At 31.3% G+C, this 19,254-nt stretch overlaps 1 protein-coding gene across 2 annotated transcripts in view; it reads left to right on the top strand.

The window, feature by feature from the left end:
• LOC129953346 (ecdysone-induced protein 75B, isoforms C/D) overlaps positions 1 to 19,254 on the top strand; it is a 352,681-nt gene that overhangs the window by 94,142 nt on the left and 239,285 nt on the right. Inside the window, exon 3 of one of the 2 annotated variants that reach the window (XM_056066471.1) lies at positions 6,473 to 6,511. The exons of the other annotated variant lie outside the window; for it this stretch is intronic. Within the exon in view, the coding sequence (XP_055922446.1) occupies positions 6,473 to 6,511 (39 nt within the window). The remainder of the gene's footprint in view (positions 1 to 6,472; positions 6,512 to 19,254) is intronic. 2 annotated transcript variants of the gene reach the window in all.

Here is a 19,254-nt window from a genome sequence, read left to right on the forward strand (position 1 = left end):
AACTTTTAAAGTAATCCTGAAGCTCGGTTGCGTGCAGTGAAGATCCAATCCTACTAGGCCGTCCGTTAATTAGTTTAGCCGCTTTCCAGAATTCTGCCGAAGACATCGCTGAGTTTAAGCGTTTTATAGATTGTTCATCGTTTTGCTTACGCTTGTCAAGGCAGATGTGTTTGTACTCTTTGTTCGCAGACGCATACATAGTCTTAAAGACATGCAAGTTATATTTTCTCAGAAGCTTTAGTAAAGTAAATGATATTTTTCTTGCTTTAAAGCATTCCAAGTCAAACCATTCTTGTTTAAAATCATTCTTCTGCTTCCAGTTATTGGTTACTGTGACTGCAGTTTTCATTCGGACATAATTGCACTTGAAACAGCAATTTCAATTGACTGATCGTTCTTTACCATCATGTAGAACACCATGTGATGCGCCTCGCTCTCTTTAAATTACTTTAGAATTTCCTGATTTTTAAGACCTGAAGTATCGTTTTACGAAAGAAAAGTAAATACGCATTTTATTTGTTCAACGCATTTTTCGATTTCAAAGCGATCCATTATCTCAAATATTAAAAAATTCAGCTAAATTTATGACACTTCAAATGACAGTTGGATTTGAGAGACGTCAAATGCCATCCCTGATAACTTGAAACCACGAAATGAGTGACCCTTTATGTTTATACACATGGACGCCATGAATAGTCTTTCATTTTATTTGTTAAAAAATAACTTTTTCGGCCCTAAACATTTCTTCTTTTAATTAACAAATTTAAACTCGAAAGTTTTCTCTTAACTCCATAATTTTTTGTTCCTATCTTTCAAACCTTCTTATTAAATCATTATACTGTCACCTTATACTCAATTTTCTTATTCCTCTATTCTGAAGGTGAAGGTAACTTGTCGTCCTTTTACATTTCATTCTTATATTTTTCATAGTCAAGGACACACAAATTAAAGTAGAATGAAAAAACATGTACCTACAGATTTAAAAATCCATATCATACCATACCGAAAGCAACCCTGGTAAAAAAGTTCATATATTTTGCATTAGAGAGGATCACAATAGTAATTTAAAAAATGTATATAGAGATGTTTGTACATATATTTTATTTAGATATGTTTCTTTTTAAAATTATATTTTTTGACCTAACCTAGAGCAAAACAAAAATATTTAACCATGACCTGACACTTGTATGATAGAGTTAAAGGTTGCGTCTAGGTTTAGCTGAGGTTTTGTCATGCAAGCTTGTACTACACCAGTACACTCACATTAGGCATGACTATATGAGCGAATCCTTTTGCGAAAGAGAGGAAAGGGGTTACCTTGCGCCTCTCTGTTCTGTTCTTATATCCTTCGTACACTCGTACAATATCGGGTTGACATTGAAAAACTTGAGTTGCGCTTCTCGTTCAAGTTCAGTTCGGTTTCGAAAATGTCCTTCACCATGGACTCTTCCGTACGCACACCGACCGACCGAACGAAACACCCACCACCCACCCAAGGACCCAATATCACATTCAAAAAGTGGTGGGAGTTGAAGAGAAAAATGTACCTATAACTGTTCTATCTCCTCTGATGGGTTCTCTGGTTTTATAGCTGGTGTAAATCGAGTCACCTTGGCAACATTTTCGAAGCTCGGTGTTGAAAACGTTTGGTGGTTCGATAGGAAAAGTGTAATAAGTTGTTTCTTATACCAAAGAACTATTAAACCAATTGCTGGTAATTATTAGTTTCAATGAAAACAATTTAAAAAATATAAAAAAAAACGTTCAGGACACGTAATAATAGGTATATGCCGTTTATATTCCTGCAATCAAGGGCATCCTTACATCACGTGTTGTCTAGGCAACGCCCTTCAAATGTTTGCAAGAGCTCTATGCATAGCATTGAAATAAGTTTAACTTGCATGCATATCGCTTTTTGCAGGCAGGAAAACAGGCGAGGGTGGTAATTTTCACAAGAAGAAAGAGCGGCCGAGAGAGAGGGGGTGAGTTAAGGTGCGGTGAGGTGAGGTGAGGGGTAGATTGAGGTATACTTAGTTTAGCGTTCAAGGTTATTGTACGGAGTGCCTTCATCAGTATCCTCAGGAGAGTGGGAGGTTGAATGCACTTTGATAGTAGTTGTGAGTCAGAAATAAGTATAGGTATACCTGCATACATAAGCATTGTGTGGTATAAAATCAAAATATAAAGAGAGGGAAAAAGAGGGTTGCCGCCCGCGCACTATAACGTCCATCATATCATCATCAGAGAGCACCAGATGTTTTTTTTTTTTTTGAAGAGAACCGAGCTTAGTGTGCAGCAGCAGAATAGTTTATGATATGCCATAGCCATTAAGTTCAATGGTTTTTGAAAATTGAGAATGACTTATAGGAAAATGAAGAGAACAGCTTTTTTTTGAGTTTGGTGCTTCTGTTTTGTTAAGTTAACAGATGGAAGAAGTTGAAAAGTTTTGCGGTCTTTCAAAATCACTGGTTAAACTAATAATTGAAATATGCTATGTAGATATGCAAACTTGTAGGATTCTATAAGTACTTACCTACCTACCTACTCTTTGGCAATGAACTTCCAAAAATAGTCATTAGGGTGTACCAGTGGCGTTAAGTATAAATTGTTTTTATTTATTTCATATTATTTAGTCTTGCACTGTAAAAGCTACAGTTCTACAATTAGTTTACATGAAATTAATTAATAATAAATTTTAAACAAGATAACTTGAAAGAAAAACTTTACATCCCGTCTGTCGATTTGTCTTGCTTAAAAGTTTGTCTATATGTACTCGTATCAATTTTTACCAAATTTGCGTACTATTTGTTGTAGATTTTATTTTTTATGAAAAAACGGACTGTTGGATAATAATAGGACAATATTTTCTGTGAAATAAAATAAGTTTGAAGCTAACATTTTTAATTTTTGAAAGCTATTTGAGTCGAAAGTTAATTTTTACCCAATTTTAGTATTGTTTTTTTTAGGTTTTTAATTGTTTGTACAAAAACTGTCAATTCGATTTTATCAAAATTTTACCCAATTTTGACAACAATATTTTTTGAAAGATGGAATTAAATTAAAGCCAATATCTCAAAGTTTTGAAATTTGAGTCGAAAATCAATCTTTACCAACTTTTAAAAATTTTTTTTTAGGTTTTTATTTTTTGTAAAAAAACTGTCAATTCGATTTTTCTCAAAATGTTGTCCTATTGTTGTAAACAATATTTCTTATAAGATAAAATTAAATTAAAGCTAATATCTCAAAGTTTTGAAAAGATATTTGAGTCGAAAATAATTTTTTACCAACTTTTATAAATTTTTTTTAAGTTTTTATTTTTTGTAAAAAAACTTCAAATTCGATTTTTCTCAAAATTTGTCGTAATGTTGAAAACAATTTTTCTTATAAGTAAAAATAAGTAAGAAGCTATTACCTTAAATTTTTTAAAAGATATTTGAGTTGAAAATCAATTTTTACCAACTTTTGTTAATTTTTTTCCTGTTTTTAATTTTTTGTAAGAAAACTGTCAATTCGATTTTTTTCAAAATTGTCCTATTGTTGAAAACAATATTTCTTATAAGTAAAAATTAGTTAGAAGCTATTTTCGCAAATTTTTGAAAAGATATTTAAGTCGAAAATCATTTTTTATTAATTTTTTTCGGTTTTTAATTTTTTGTAAAAAACTGTCAATTCGACTTTTTTCAAAATTTTACTGCATGTTGACAACAGTATTTTTTGAACGATAAAAGTAAACTTAAGCCAATATCTCAAAGTTTTGAAAAGATATTTGAGTCGAAAATAATTTTTTACCAACTTTTATAATTTTTTTTTAGGTTTTTATTTTTTGTAAAAAAAAACTGCAAATTCGATTTTTCTCAAAATTTGTCGTATTGTTGAAAACAAAGTAAAAATAAGTAAGAAGCTATTCTCGAAAATTTTTGAAAATATATTTAAGTCGAAAATCATGTTTTACCAACTTTTGTTAATTTTTTTCGGTTTTTAATTTTTTGTAAAAAAAACTGCCAATTCGATTTTTTTCAAAATTTTACTGAATGTTAACAACAATATGTTTTGAAAGATAAAAGTAGATTAGAGCCAATATCTCAAAGTTTTGAAAAGATATTTGAGTCGAAAATCAATTTTTACCAACTTTTATACATATTTATAGGTTTAGGTTTATATTTTTTGTAAAAAAAAACTGACAATTCGAGTTTTCTCAAAATTTGTCGTAATGTTGAAAACAATTTTTCTTATAAGTAAAAATAAGTAAGAAGCTATTCTCGCAATTTTTTGAAAAGATATTTAAGTCGAAAATCATTTTTTGTTAATTTTTTTTTCGGTTTTTAATTTTTTGTAAAAAAAATTGTCAATTAGATTTTTCTCAAAGTTTTATCAGATGTCATAAAATCGTAAAATTTTGGAGGTGACAAGGTTTTTTTTCAGTTTTTTTGATTTATAAAAAAAAACCGTTTATCGGATTTTTTTAAAAAATATATACTTCTTTGATATCACATTACAATATATTATATAAAATTTCTAGCAGTTTTGGTTCTTAAGATATTTAGGGGTAACCAAAATTTTCTTGAGAGCCCTTTCTGCATCGTTCTGCCTTATTACCTGTATAACACAATTTATTTTAAGTTGATATCTCTTCTGGTTATTGAGCTTTGGAAGAAGAAAAAAACGTCACGGACGTACGTACACACGCACGCACATACATCTTTCTAAAAATCTTTTATTTCGACTCTAGGGACCTTGAAACTTCGAGAAATGTCAAAATTTTCAATTTGACAAATCGGACCTATTACAATAACTTCCTATGGGAAGTTAATTATATAAACAAAACTACTTTATATTATTTAATTAATGAAAAAGATTTGATCAATGGACTTTATTGTAATACCTTTTAAAACACCTTTAAATTATACAAAAGAAACAAAAGTTAAAACCTTCGCAATGCATCAAAAGACTGTCTAAGTCTTATTCTAAACAGAGTACTGCAGCTTATTATCCTTATAGTTTGAAATATGGAATTCCACAACCAAACCGCCTGAACGAAAAATTGGCGGCTCGAAACAAGATGGGAGTAGCGTATTGGTATCAGATCGCTGCTTTGATTGGAGCGTGGGAAAAGGAACCTGTTGTAAGGTGACTTAGCAAGTATCATTCTTGTTTTTATTGGAGTGATTCTTTGGGTTATCCATAACATACGTAAGCCCCCGTACACTCTACCTATGATAAGTTGTAAATGATTTGTCCAAGTGAGTGTCTTATTAAATACTACTCCAAGATTCTTGGCTGAGTCAACAAAGTGAATAGGGTTATCATTAAGTAATATTGGAGAAAAGCAAGATGTGTCTGTAGGGTCTTTTGAAATGACTAAGCATTTTGACTTAATAGGATTTAAACAAAGTCAGTTTGATCGAAACTAGAGCAATATCTTATTAATATCTTCGTTTATCTAATTAACATACATAGTAAAAAGGAATGGGCCCGAAATAGACCGTTTGGGGAACACCTCGTGTTAGCGGAAGAGAACTTGAAATTTGGTGTTGGCAACTACTGCTTGGGGTCTAGAACCAAGATATGAGAAAATGAGACTCACTGATGATGACGTACATTGAAACTCATGCCTTAATTTGATGCATAAATTACGGTGGTTGAAAGTGTCAAAAGCTTTGGAAAAGGGAAGAGATATTCAATTATCCGATACTCATTTCGGGTTATTGCAAGAACAGGAACAATTTTAACACGTTTTCAGACGGTCTCCAGTCATAAGAATAGTTTTGAAAACATGTGTTATGTATCACAATGTAATCGGTAGAGTTGCCTTCACAAACACGGGATGGATTTCGTCAAAATCTATTGAGTTTGATTTAATAGATGAACAGGTTTTTAGAACAACCTCATCATCAATTGCTGAGAAGCTAAAACTCCTTGTAGAAAAGATGTCAGTTCCTAAAAGTCCAGAAAATTCTGAACTCAAATAATGATAGGGATGTGAAATTGGTATTCAGCTCATCACAATCATTGATAGCAGAAACACTGTTTAAGTGCTTACCAAAGCCAATTTCTTTTAAATGTTTCCAAAGTCTATGAGCAACTAATAAAGACTTAAGTCGAGGAGCATAGAAACGCCTCTTAGCTTCCCTTATCTCAAGTATATACCTTTTGAAGTTCGTCGGGTCTAGAAGAACTGCCAAATATCGTATTAATTTATTCTTTAGACAGTAAGATAGAAAAATTCGTATTTGTTCAGATAATAACGTCTTAAGTTCATTGAGTTTGTGTGGCCAGTTTCTGACTCAAAATGGAATTTTCTGTCGTTTTTGTCGGGATCTTAAAAACTTTAAACCATCATTTTAGATATTTTTGGTAGAAGTTGACTTTTTTGAAAATTTGTTTTTACATTTTTGTTCTAAATATTTCTACTTTTACATTTTTGAAAAATAAAATTCATTTTAATGTATGCATTTTTTATTCTATTTTTCAGGTGAGTGGACAAAACACTTTCCAAATCAATATAGTATGGGTAAGACATTTTTTTAAATAAAACTTTTAATGTTAAAATTTCTGTACAAAAGAACTAATTCACATTTTTAACATATATACTTTAAACAGGGAAGCCATACAAGCGTTTTGAACCCTTTAAATTTATCAATCTTTTAAGGATATTGTTAGTATTATTCTTAGAAACTTCTTCAAAAATGTTTAATGAAAAATTAAGTAAATTTTTCAAATACCGAAAACAAAAATTATTGATGATGATATAATATTGAAAAACAGTTTAAAGAAACATTTTCAACTTAGTTTTATGTTTCATTTTTATTGGAAAAATTAGTTAAACGGATTTTTCTAATTATTTAAGACAGAAATCAGTAAAAATATTCGTGTATCCGTTTTATAATTGTCAACAAAAATTAATTCTTGGTAGAACCCATACATACGTTTTATTGAGAAAAAATGATGACTATTGAAAAAACACAAACTTTATAGATTTTTAAAACAAATCATGTCGATATTAATTAGTTCACAAAATGTCGATTTAATTTTTAGAAAATAAAAAAAGCTGATGCTAATGATTAAGGCTAAAAAGTACGTTTACTACGGAGTGAACCATCGTTCTTAGTAGTCTTAAAGCAGTAAAGTTCTGAGATATAAGTAATAAGTTCGACTTTACTTTTAATGTATGATATTGCAGAAAAACATACATAAATTCATATTAACACATTTTTAAACAATGTTTAAAGAGAAATCAATCGGTTTGTATTTCATTGGTAAAAGCAAACTATGACATTAAACGGCTATGGTTGAAGCACTGTATAATTTTAGCCGTAAGAAATTGTTTAGATCTTCCACGAAGTCCCAAAAATAAATGTCTATAGCTGTGTCCAATTGTAACCAGTCAAGAAAAAGGAAAAGGGGAAACGTTGACTACAAATTTTAAACAATTTAATGAGATGAAATTTGGGTTGTTCCATTTTTTTAATGCATTTCATGTCAAAAGACGAAAAGTTTTAAAAGTGACAGTAGCTTAAATTACTGTCTATTAACAATGAAACCTCTTATTGACTTTTCCAAATTCCAAATTATAAACAATTGTTCCATATTGTCCGTTGCTGAAATTTGTCAGAAGAACGTCGAATTTTATATCTTACTTGCTTCAATTAGACTTTTCTGATACGATTTATTTTTAAATCTCAGAATTGTATATCTTCCGTTAAAGGTAGTACAGAAGTTTTTGATTTTTGATTTCCATAGGAAATAATTGTAATGGGTCCGATTTGTCAACTAATTTTTCTTATAAATCAAAAACAAATTGTCACCTCGAAAATGTTACGAATACGAAATGATTTTATCTCCAAAACAATTACAAAAAATAAAAAACCTAAACAAAAAAATTAATAAAAGTTGGTAAAAACTTCTTTTCGACTCATTTTTTTTTTTCAAAACCTTGAGATATCGCCTTTAAACAACTTTTATCTATAAAAAATATTGTTTTCAATATTCAGTTAAATGTTCAGAAAAATCGAATTGACAGTTTTTTTTTTACAAAAAATAAAACTTAAAAGAAAATTTTACAAAAGTTGCCAAAAAATAATTTTCGACTCAAATTTCTTTTCAAAACTTTGAGATCAGGGCTTCCAGCTAATTTTAATTACAATAAAAATTGTTTTTAACATTTGGAAAAATTTTGAGAAAATCGAATTGACAGTTTTTTTTTACAAAAAATAAAAATCTGAACAAAAAAATTAATAAAAGTTGGTAAATAATGATTTTCGACTCAAATATCTTTTACAAACTTTGAGATATTGGATATAACTACTTTTATCTATCTATCTATCTCAGTCAAATTTTGAGAAAAATCTAATTTTTTACAAAAAATAAAAACCTAACAAAAAACAATACTAAAACTTTTTAAAAATTTACTAATGACTCAAAAAGCTTTTAAAATTAAATAATATTGTCTTCAAACTCTTTTTATTTCTCAGAAAATATTGTTTTCGATATTCAGTAGCTTTTTTTTATAAAAATCCAAGAGTCCATTTCCATAAAATAATAAAATCTATAAAAAATAGTACGCAAATTTGGTAAAAATTGATGTTCGGTTCTTGATATCTCTACAAATTAATTTCATTCATCCAATTTGTAAAATTTTGCTAAAAATTTGTTTTCGACTAAAAATCTATTGAACAGAACCAGATTTTCAGTCTAAACTATTTCTTGATATAATAAAATATTGTTGGTAATTTTAAAATTTGTAACAATAATTCAACTAACAACTTTCTTAACCCAACACGAAAACCTACGAACTTTTAAGCAAGACAAATCGACAGACGGGATGGGAAGTTATCAGTGTGGGTCGCATCCCAGCCTCTTTTTTATATAGAAAACTGTCAGTGTGATGGAATAATGAACTGTCAAGTTAAGTCGCCTAAAATTACTTTACAAACCAAAACATATCCATATGCGAAATTTAAAAATTCGCCAAAAACGGCTTTTCGGAATTTAAGAAGTTCTGTATCTCAGGAACAACTTGTGGTGTTGCAAATTTGACGTTTCTGAAAATTATTTTTTTGTATTTAATTTAAGAGTTTGATTAAAAATTGGAAAAACTTGGTCCTGTAGAAATTGTTTATTGGAATCCTAAGGTATTGATGTAAAATCAGGTGTTCCGCAAGGAAGTCATATTGGCCCTTGTTATTTTAGATTCCGGTAAATTTTAAATATTCGAAGTATCTTATGTATGCCGATGATGTCAAGATTTTCCGGCTCATAAAATCTTCTACAGATTGTCATCTCCATAAAAGGATATCCAAAAACTGACTGAATGGTGTAAATCTAACAAGTAGCTCAGAGCCTTACATTCGATAGAAAAAAGCTGTACTATCAACAATACGAGTTTAGATAGAGTTACCGCAAAAAAGGATTTGGGAGTTATATTGGATGAAAAGCTTTTAATAATCACTTCGATTACATAGTCAAAAAAGCTTATTTGATGAAAGGGTCTATCAGAAGAAACTCTAGGGATTTTTCCGACCCCTACACCCTCAAATCATTTTATATTGTACTTATTAGATTGGTACTGGAATATTGCACCGTAGTTTGGAACATTCATTCTTCTAGATCAGAAAAAAATCAAAAAAGCTTTACTAGGTATGCTTTCTAAAAATTAAATTGGATTATTGAAGTACTATCTTATCTATCTAGAAGCCTGCTTATTGACATTTAAACGTTTGAAGTAAGGAAAAAATAGATTTTCAATATTGTTTGTAAAACATTTAATAAGCAATCGTATCAAATGTTCTTATTTGTTAGAAGGACTATTTTTTTAAATTTTAGAAAGTGGTGTCATACTTAATCATTTTTAAATCTTCTAATGCGGTTAAAACACCAACAAGATTCATTTAATCTAAAGTCAGATAAACCTTTGGTGGAAACAAAGCAAAACTTAACTATCTTTTATATTGTTTTCCCTTGCAAAATAAGCCCAGTTAGTCCATTTTCATTAACAAAACTAAATAATATCAACAGAAATAGATTGACTTTTTTCACCAATGGAAAACGCACATGATTCCAAATGCACAACTTCTCAACGAACACAGCCATAGAGATACAAATGCAATATCAATCGTACCAACATTTGAGAACGAAATCACATAAGATCCATTCGAGACTCGTATAAATGTCAAAACCCCACTTTTATCGCTAGTATTCATACTATGGATATTGTTTTTTTATTCGTGTAAAATCCTACTATACTATGGATAGATCTTCTAACAAAACACTGGTATTTGTTTAGATTTTTGTGTTAACAAGTTTTCAAATAAAATAAATAAGATTATTTCCCCTACCTTATGGTATCTGATGAATGTAAAATGATACTGTGCCAATGTGTTAAAAGGTTTAACTATTATAAGTTCATACATATATCTATACAAGTGACCCAGTAGTGCATTATTAATTTATCATTATTAGACTAAGTACCATTTTAACTAGAAAATAACTGCCTGTTTAAATTAATGTATTAATTGAAATTCGTCCCTAGGTAACCATTATCCAAAAAAGCTTGCTCCTTGTAATTTATTTTTTTTCTTCCTAGAATGTAGGTTTATTTTTCTCACATCATGTAATAAGCTGAAAGATATACTCTATAATTTTAACACATTCTAAGAATTTTGTGTATTACATGTAATTAATATAAAAAGCGATTAATATCAGTGTCCTTTGTATCTTTTAATTAATTACCAACTTTATAAGAAGGAATTTAGGTACGCTTATTTCTAAGAAACTCAACTCAAACCTAAGGCTACTCCTGTATGTTTTAAAAACAAAAAAATGTTTAAGATATTATTCTGAAGGAGCTTTCTTTTGACAGTTTACTTTCATCTTAAAATCAAATGACAAATTTAACTTGAATGCAAAACTCACCACACCTACCTTTTTTACTTTGCACGGCAGTTGCAAGACAGTTATTTTTTCAAAAGGTCTAAAAGCTAAAGATTTTAAAACTCCTTGCACTTTCCGTCTAGCGATTACAGCGCCATGCATTTCTCGGTGAATTGTCGCTACATCTTCTGCACTCTGAGAGTGTGCAACTTGCAGCAAAAATGTTTGAAAATGTCTGCATTTGCATTCTCATTTCGCAATAAAAAAAAGCTTTCTCTCATGTTAGGTAGCAACTGTTATAATTTGTGTGCAGTTGCAGCAAATGCATTTGATAGACAAAAGCTTTCCATAGACAAGAAGGTAGTTTATTGCACCTATTTTCTATCAGGTGTCGTTGAAGCATCGTTTTCAAAAAAAAAATTCTTAACTTTTTTTAAATTCAAAGGATTTAAAGCCAAGTCGCAAAAAAGTAACTTGCCTCTTCTTTTAGTTCCTTTTGACTCTTCTTTCCCTAACTATCTTTTTCCTTAGATCTTCTCACTAAGAAAAATCCTTGTTTGATTTGGTAACACACATAAAAGCATTAGGTACCTATTTTATACCAAGAGTCGTCTTTTTTTCCTTTCTTTTGACTTGGTTTGATTTTGATTGGTAAGATATGTGTATACCTAACGATATAGTATTGTGGTGTGGAAGAATGGAATATAATGAAGGAATATATAACATATCAAGGACAATCGGAGCCCTCATCAAAAAGGGACATTAACCTTGATACTGGTTTTGGTTTTGGTTTGTCGTCGTGTAATTCGACATATACCTACTCGTACCAACCAACCTACATACATACATCCTCTCTCTCGCCCGTATACCCTCTATTTGATATCCTTCTTTCCATCGACTTAACCTTAACCCAACATCCTAATCAAAATGTTTGCCTTTTCTCTTTCTCCTTCCGAATCGGGGCACACTCGCCATTTGCCATCTAATAATCATGTTGACGGACGTAGCGTCCGACCGTCCCTTGTTCGGTGAGGGGAGGTCGAAAAGAGGGTGAATTAAAAAGGACAAAAACCAACCAAAGCAACGCAACGATCAGGAAGAGACGAAGGCGAAAGCGAACTAATGGACTTGAGTGGAGGATGGATACATGTCGCATACCCTATTATGTAGAAGATAGGTAATGTGGTGTTTTCAATGATGACTTTTCAATTTCGAACTTTATTAAAAGTCATCTCTCATTCCCCAATGCATCATCATTATCACCATCATCGTTCATCGCCATCATCTTCATCATCATAATCATCATCATCACCACATCACCCACGCAATAACAGCAACCTTCTCAAGCCCGATTTTCGTGGGGTACACTTACAATATTAATTTTGTTTTGCTTTTTCCGAGCTTGCGCTCTTACCATATACCAACTTACAGTTAAAAAAAGAAGGAACAAAATTAAGAAAACAAAAACAACAACAACCATTTACTAAACGAACAAACGAAGCAAAACACAGAAAATGGAATTATCACACTGTGCTCTTTTATAGCAGGTCTTAGCAGAAGCTGAAGCTGAAGCAGAAGAAGCAAAGTATAAAAGCAGAACTCACGCAACGGTGACGATGATGTAAAAAATGCGTTGTTGCCGTTGTTGGTGCGTAAATGCGTGTGGTTGTGTTTGTGCTTGGCCTTGACTCACAGTAACCCCATAAAAATTGTTATGTTTTCTTTCATTCTGCTTCGCTGCCATGTTGAGTGTTTTTCTTTTTTTTTCTTCATTTTTATTTAATGTTTTTTTTTTCTTCTTCTTCTCCTTCATTCTATGCGATGTATAAATTAAATATAGGGAAGTTTTTTTTGGTTGTTATTGTTGTTTTATTGGTAGATATTTGTTTTCTGAAAACGGGCGCCCGGTGTGGGGCACATTCGACCGAAAATAAAAATGTAGAGCAGTAGAGTAGGTGTCGTCGATGTTGAAGTCGATGTCGGTGTCGGTCGATTTTTGTTGTTTGATTATTTTTTTTTTCGTCTTCTTTTGTTCTCTGGATCCATTTCGACGGAGGTATATCTAACCTACCTATCTACCTACCCTATATGAATTTTGTGTGTGCATGGAATTGAGTTGGATGCTATATGGTCTGAATTTGGATCTTCTACATTCTACTAGAACGTAGAACCTCTCTGAGGTGGGCTATTTGTTTTGTGTGTTTTTTGGTAATTGGTATATTTTTGGATCTGTTCTTTTTTTCGAAAATGGAAGATTTCTCAGTGGGAGTAGGTAGGTTCCAGATTAGTAGCTAACTTAGAAACCCAGCCTCTAGTCTTTCGAAAATAGAATGAAAATAAAATAAAAATTGTCTTTGTGTCAATTCTGAGAGGGCTAATTCAAGGGCTTAGCTCATAAAAAAAATATTTTATTTTTGTTTACATTTCGGTTTTTATTTGGTACCGTTTTATTTACATTTTATTTTTCTTTACATGTGGTAGCAAATTCTTATACCTACCTTCGTCCCTATATCCTAGCTAAATGGTGTTTAATAATTCTAATAAAAAATTTTCATGTAGGCAGTTTAGAGTTTGAAAGATTTTAACTTGACAAGTTAGTGTCTTCCTCACCCTCTAACTACCGACCGACTGCACTTACGTTCCTTCTTTCCAAGGTCATGGACGCTGATTAATTATCAGCTCAAGAAATATCTTGAAGATCGAAATACGGCTTTCGTGGCAATAGGTCCACTGGTGATCTCATGGTTCATCTCACCGACCAGTTTAGCAAATCTTTACATCGTTTCAGAGAAAGTAAGATTATTGCACTTGATATTTCAAAAGCATTTGATAGGGTTTGGCATCAGGCTCTCTTATCGAAAATGCGTGCTTTCGGTTTTCATGAATAACTGCTTCATTGGATTAGTAATTGCCTTTCGGATCGTTTAATACAAGTAGTATTGGATGGATTCAAGTCTGAAAACCATAAAATAAATGCTGGTGTGCCCCAGGGCTCTGTTTTATATCCAACACTCTTTATCATTTTTAATAATGATCTTCTGTCTGCAACATCTATTCCAACACATTGTTTCGCTGACGATAGTACTCTTAGCTTTTCATATTCGTTTTCAGACTCACATTCCTCTTCTTCGGATGTGAACTGCGACGACAAAATATGATAAGCTCATTAAATTCCGACCTAAACAGCATTGTTCAATAGGGATTAAAAAACCGCGTGGAATTTAAAGCTTCGAAAACCCAATGCTGTCTTGTATCGTTAAAGCGAGATATACCCCCTTTTCCATTATCCATGAATGGCACTTGCATCAATAAGACTGAACACCTCGATATTCTCGGTATGTGTGCCACCAACCACCTCTGTCGCCAAAAATGCCGCAAGGTGTTTGGGTTTCCTTAGGCGATGCAAGAAATATTTCACCCCTTCTGATCTGGCTGTTATCTACAAGACTTACATACGTCCAAAGCTTGAGTATAACTCACATCTTTGGGCTGGTGCTCCTGCAACTTACTTAAGCCTCTTGGATAGTATTGAACGTAGAGCATTTAAATTGATAGATGATAATATCATCATAAGTTCATTTACTTCGCTTGAACATCATCGTAAGGTCTCTTGTCTGGCCCTTTTTTACCGTTATTTTAACGGCTTATGCTCTAGTGAAATTGCCAGTTACATTCCTCCCCTTAAACAATCCAACCGTAATACTCGCGCTTCTAGGAATGCTCTTCACTATACCCTCGAGCCCAACTTCGGTCGTACTGTCAAATACAGAGATTCGTTTGCACTTTCGTAGTACTCATTGTTGGGTTAGTAAGCCTCAAAAATTAAGCTGTTAGTGGACGAAATCGCTCTCGCAATGTGACCCCTACCAAGCTTCAGCAAGAAATTATCTTTTCTGTTTATGTTGGCTCTGTTGTATAGAACCTGTAACCTGATCTTATTTCTCAAAACAATTTGGTCTCATATAACTTTATCAAAGTGCAAAATGACCAACTGCTGAGGATTGGTCTTATTGATTCACTTGGTTTTATTTAACGACGCCGAGCATTTTTAAATGGAATATTAAAGTAAAGGATTGTAAATTCATAAAATGGAGCCGAGAAATAAAGTCAAGTGAATTAAGGCCAGGTTTTAAGAATTGGTCGTATTTCTAACAATTTCTAACAATTGGTCGTATTACACTTAAAATAAACTGAAATAGAACCTCACAGTAAAAATAAGTTGATTTTTTTTTCTCAAAATAGTTTGACTTTTTTCACTTTGTCAAAGTCCAAATGCAACTGCCGTAAAATATGCCTTATTCCACTTATGTAAAGTGCAGTAAGGCTAAGTTTTGAAAGTTGGAAACCTTGGAAAATCATCACGAGTTTTCTTACTTCATGAATTTACTTAGCCTCAAAATGCTTTAGAAACAATTAGAATTTGCTTAACAGCTAAATTACCTTGTTAACCACTGTATTTAAAAGAAAATCATGACAAATTGCTAAAAATGCTGATCGTAAAATGTAAAAAAAAGTTGCAACGACAATAAAAAAACGAAAATTGTAATCGGTTTTTTGACTTAAAATAATAAAACCGTAATCTTATTCTTAATAATGGAAAATATGGTTTGACTATTAATTGTCACACGTCTCATACCTATGATGAGTAAATTTTAACAGAATTCATTGAAAACTTTATGTTTTTGCATTAAAGACGGGCCAATTTTAGATTTAAAAAAGAGGCTGGGACCCACACTGATAACTTCCCATTCCGTATGTCGATTTGTCTTGCTTAAAAGTTTGTCTTTATGTAAAAGTATCAATTTTTACCAAATTTGCGAACTATTTTTTGTAAATGTTATTTTTTATGAAAAAACGGACTGTTGAATTTTTATATAAAAATTACTGAATATCGAAAACAAAAACTGTCAATTCGATTTTTTTCAAAATTTTACTGAATGTTAACAACAATATGTTTTGAAAGATAAAAGTAGTTTAAAGCCAATATCTACAATTTTTGAAAAGATATTTAAGTCAAAAATCAATTTTTACCAACTTTTATACATTTTTATAGGTTTTTAATTTTTTGTAAAAAAACTGTCAATTCGAAGTTTTTAAAAATTTTATCAAATGTTGAAAACAATATTTCTTATAAGAAAAAATTAGTAAGAAGCTATTATGTCAAAGTTTTTAAAAGATATTTGATTCCAAAATCATTTTGTACCAACTTTTGTTAATTTTTTGTTCGGTTTTTAATTTTTTGTAAAAAAATTGTCAATTCGATTTTTTTCAAACTTAAACTGAATGTTGACAACAAGATTTTTTGAAAGAGAAAAGTAAATTAAAGCTAATATCTCAAAGTTTTGAAAAGATATTTGAGTCGAAAATCAATTTTTACCAACTTTTATACATTTTTTTTAGGTTTTTATTTTTTGTAAAAAAACTGTCAATTCGATTTTTCTCAAAATGTGTCCTAATGTTGAAAACAATATTTCTTAAAAGATAAAATAAGCTTGAAGCCTAAATTTCATGTTTTTGAAAAGATATTTGAATCGATATTCAATTTTTACGAACTTTGAGTAATGTTTTTTTTTAGATTTTTATTTTTATAAAAAAAAACCGTCAATTAGATTTTTCTCAAAATTTAATCAGATGTCAAAAACATTATTTTCTGTTGGACAAAATTGTTTTAGGGATGAAATCATATTGTAGTTTCAGCGTTTTTGGTTCGTATGATATTTAGGGTTAGCCAAAATTGTCACCTTTTTTCAAACTTTTATGGAAAAAAACACCCACGCGATTTTCTTGAGAGCCCTTTCTGCCTTATTATCTGTATAACAAAATTTATTTGAAGTTGATATCTCTTCTGGTTCCTGAGCTATGGAGGACGAAAAAAACTTCGTTAACGTACGGACCTTGAAACGTCGAGAAATGTCGAAATTTTCAATTTGACAAATCGGACCCATTACAATAACTTCTTATGGGAAGTTAATAAAACAAATTGTTATGAATTAAGTTTTGCTTTTTTTGAAATCCCTTTCAATGAAATTATGTGGAAATATAACGCTGAAACGGAATGCTCGACTTTGCTGGTGACGCATATTTGGAAGGTCTAGTTTTTCAACAGCAAAATGCATAAATTTGTACATAAACTAAAATAAAATATCCTATTGATAGCTTAGATTTGAAAAACTTTTTTTTGAACACAAGATGGGTTTTGAAGTTCGATATGTTTGTCGACTTAAATTTTAAAAATTAGTTTTTAAAATGGATATACATTTTTCCGTTTCCGAAGACGTTACAATCATGAACTGTATGTAATCTTACTCAGAGTTGATATTGTGAAAAAATTAAGCTGGGTCGACTACGTGGGGCTTGACACCTACCTCGTTTGAACGAAGAGGAACCAGCTCGGAAAGTGCTTTATACTTTATGGTTGACGACAGCGTGGTAGACCATGCTTACGCTGGAGATATGGCGTATACTAGGATCCCCAAAGCCTTGGCATATACGCAAATAAATGGCGTCGGCTCGCGAATAGGATAAATTGATGAACTAGTTTTATGAACCCAGTACCGGATCCCGGTTGTCTCACCAATTATAATGATACATTTTTAACCATGCTTTATACTCAAATTTTAAATAATCAAAAATAATCAATCCATTCAAAAGGAACGGGTTTTCAATATGAGAACTACTATATATGTCATTGAGCGTATTGAAATTGTTTGTATTAAATGATTCCAACTTTTCGGAAATATTCTTATCCAGGTAAACTTTAAATATAGGCTTCGCATCCTTACATCCCTAGTAACCCCTAGGTAAGAGGTTGAAATTTTCTTCATATTACTCGATTCCATATTTTTGCTTCAAACAATATCAGACGTAAAGATTGCAGCACAATGATTTTCCAAATCAAAAAAGGCAAATTTAGTAGATACTTAAAAGTTTAATGTTTTTGAAATTATTTGTTTGTACATTCGTAGGTAAAATGTTGAATTTCATTTTAAAATGCATTAAATATCTAAGCATGAGAAACACTTTTAAATTAAACAACGTATTTTAAAACAAATCAAAAATTGGTAAGGTTTGTTCATTTTTAAATATAAAAAAAAAAATTCATCAATCTTAGAAGTGCTCATTATTTGAATTCATGTGAATAACTTAAATCATTGATTTTAAAAATCTTTCTCATCATCAAAAAAATATTTCTGACAAAAATTCGACAGTGACTTTTTCCTTATTTCATAGAATACATATTTTTTGTTACATATAGACTTTGATTGCGTATAAATTCAAATACCAAAGTGTACGACCTATAAATTCCCTATAATCCTAAATGACACAAAATTGTAAAAAAAGAATCAAAGTAATTCATTTCAAATTGCTATAAGTTAAGTAGAAACCTAATACCTTTACCAAAATACATACATATTAATTTCTAAAAATAAAACACAATCCTGCACCTCCTGCCGGGAAATCATTTTACAAAGGAGCCAACCGATAATAGAAGAAAAAAGAAGAAACGAAACAAATCTGTGACATTTTACATCTCTTCCTTATACCCCGAAGACTCCTTTCTTGACAACCCTGATTTTGTATATTAAACAAAATATATATATACACACACTGTTGCTCTAAGACCTACCCTACTCCATTGGTCCTCCTGTACTCGTAGGCGCACATAGGAGAATCCCAGAACTGAGATTCCTTAATTCTTTTGAGGACCTAACAATTTTCATTTTGACCCACACTCAATATCGATTCGCGAAACTGGAACTGGAACTACCAACAATACTAGAATCACAATCAACTGATGCCAACATAAAAATTGACACCTCTCACGGAGGCTTAGGAGGGTATTTCCGGTATGTTTCTCTTGGAAATCGATTTGCCTTGCTCTTAGGAAGGAAGAATAAAATAGGATCCCGAAAAAAAGAGTGAAATACGTATAGGCCTACCCTAAGAAAATTTTGCGTGTGGGTTTCTGGTAAACCACCAATACCCTCTCAACTAAGTTGTATACATTTCTTCATCCCTTAACTATAGCAAAAATATGTATAAAGCCCAACACATTCTTCGAACTCGTCCTCTGAATACCCAACCCAAGTGTAATGTCACTTGCTGCAAAAAAAGAAATCCTTATACCCAGGAAGACACAATTTGAGCAAAAAAAAAATCAATTTTGGTAAGGGTGGAAAATTGTGGGGTGGATTGGTATGATTTTCGAACACGAACTGCTCGATTTGATGTCGTCGTTTGCGTTTCGTTTGAGAGTGTGAGAATCGAGTGAGGGAGAAAAGTGCGTATATGATAAATCATAGGGGAGAAACATTTTACACTTCATATCCCGGAGAAAAAAAGAAAAGTTATTGTACCTAGATTTTGTGTTCTGTTGTATTTTGT

This window comes from Eupeodes corollae, chromosome 1, assembly GCF_945859685.1.
Source record: "Eupeodes corollae chromosome 1, idEupCoro1.1, whole genome shotgun sequence".
Classification (NCBI taxonomy): domain Eukaryota; kingdom Metazoa; phylum Arthropoda; class Insecta; order Diptera; family Syrphidae; genus Eupeodes; species Eupeodes corollae.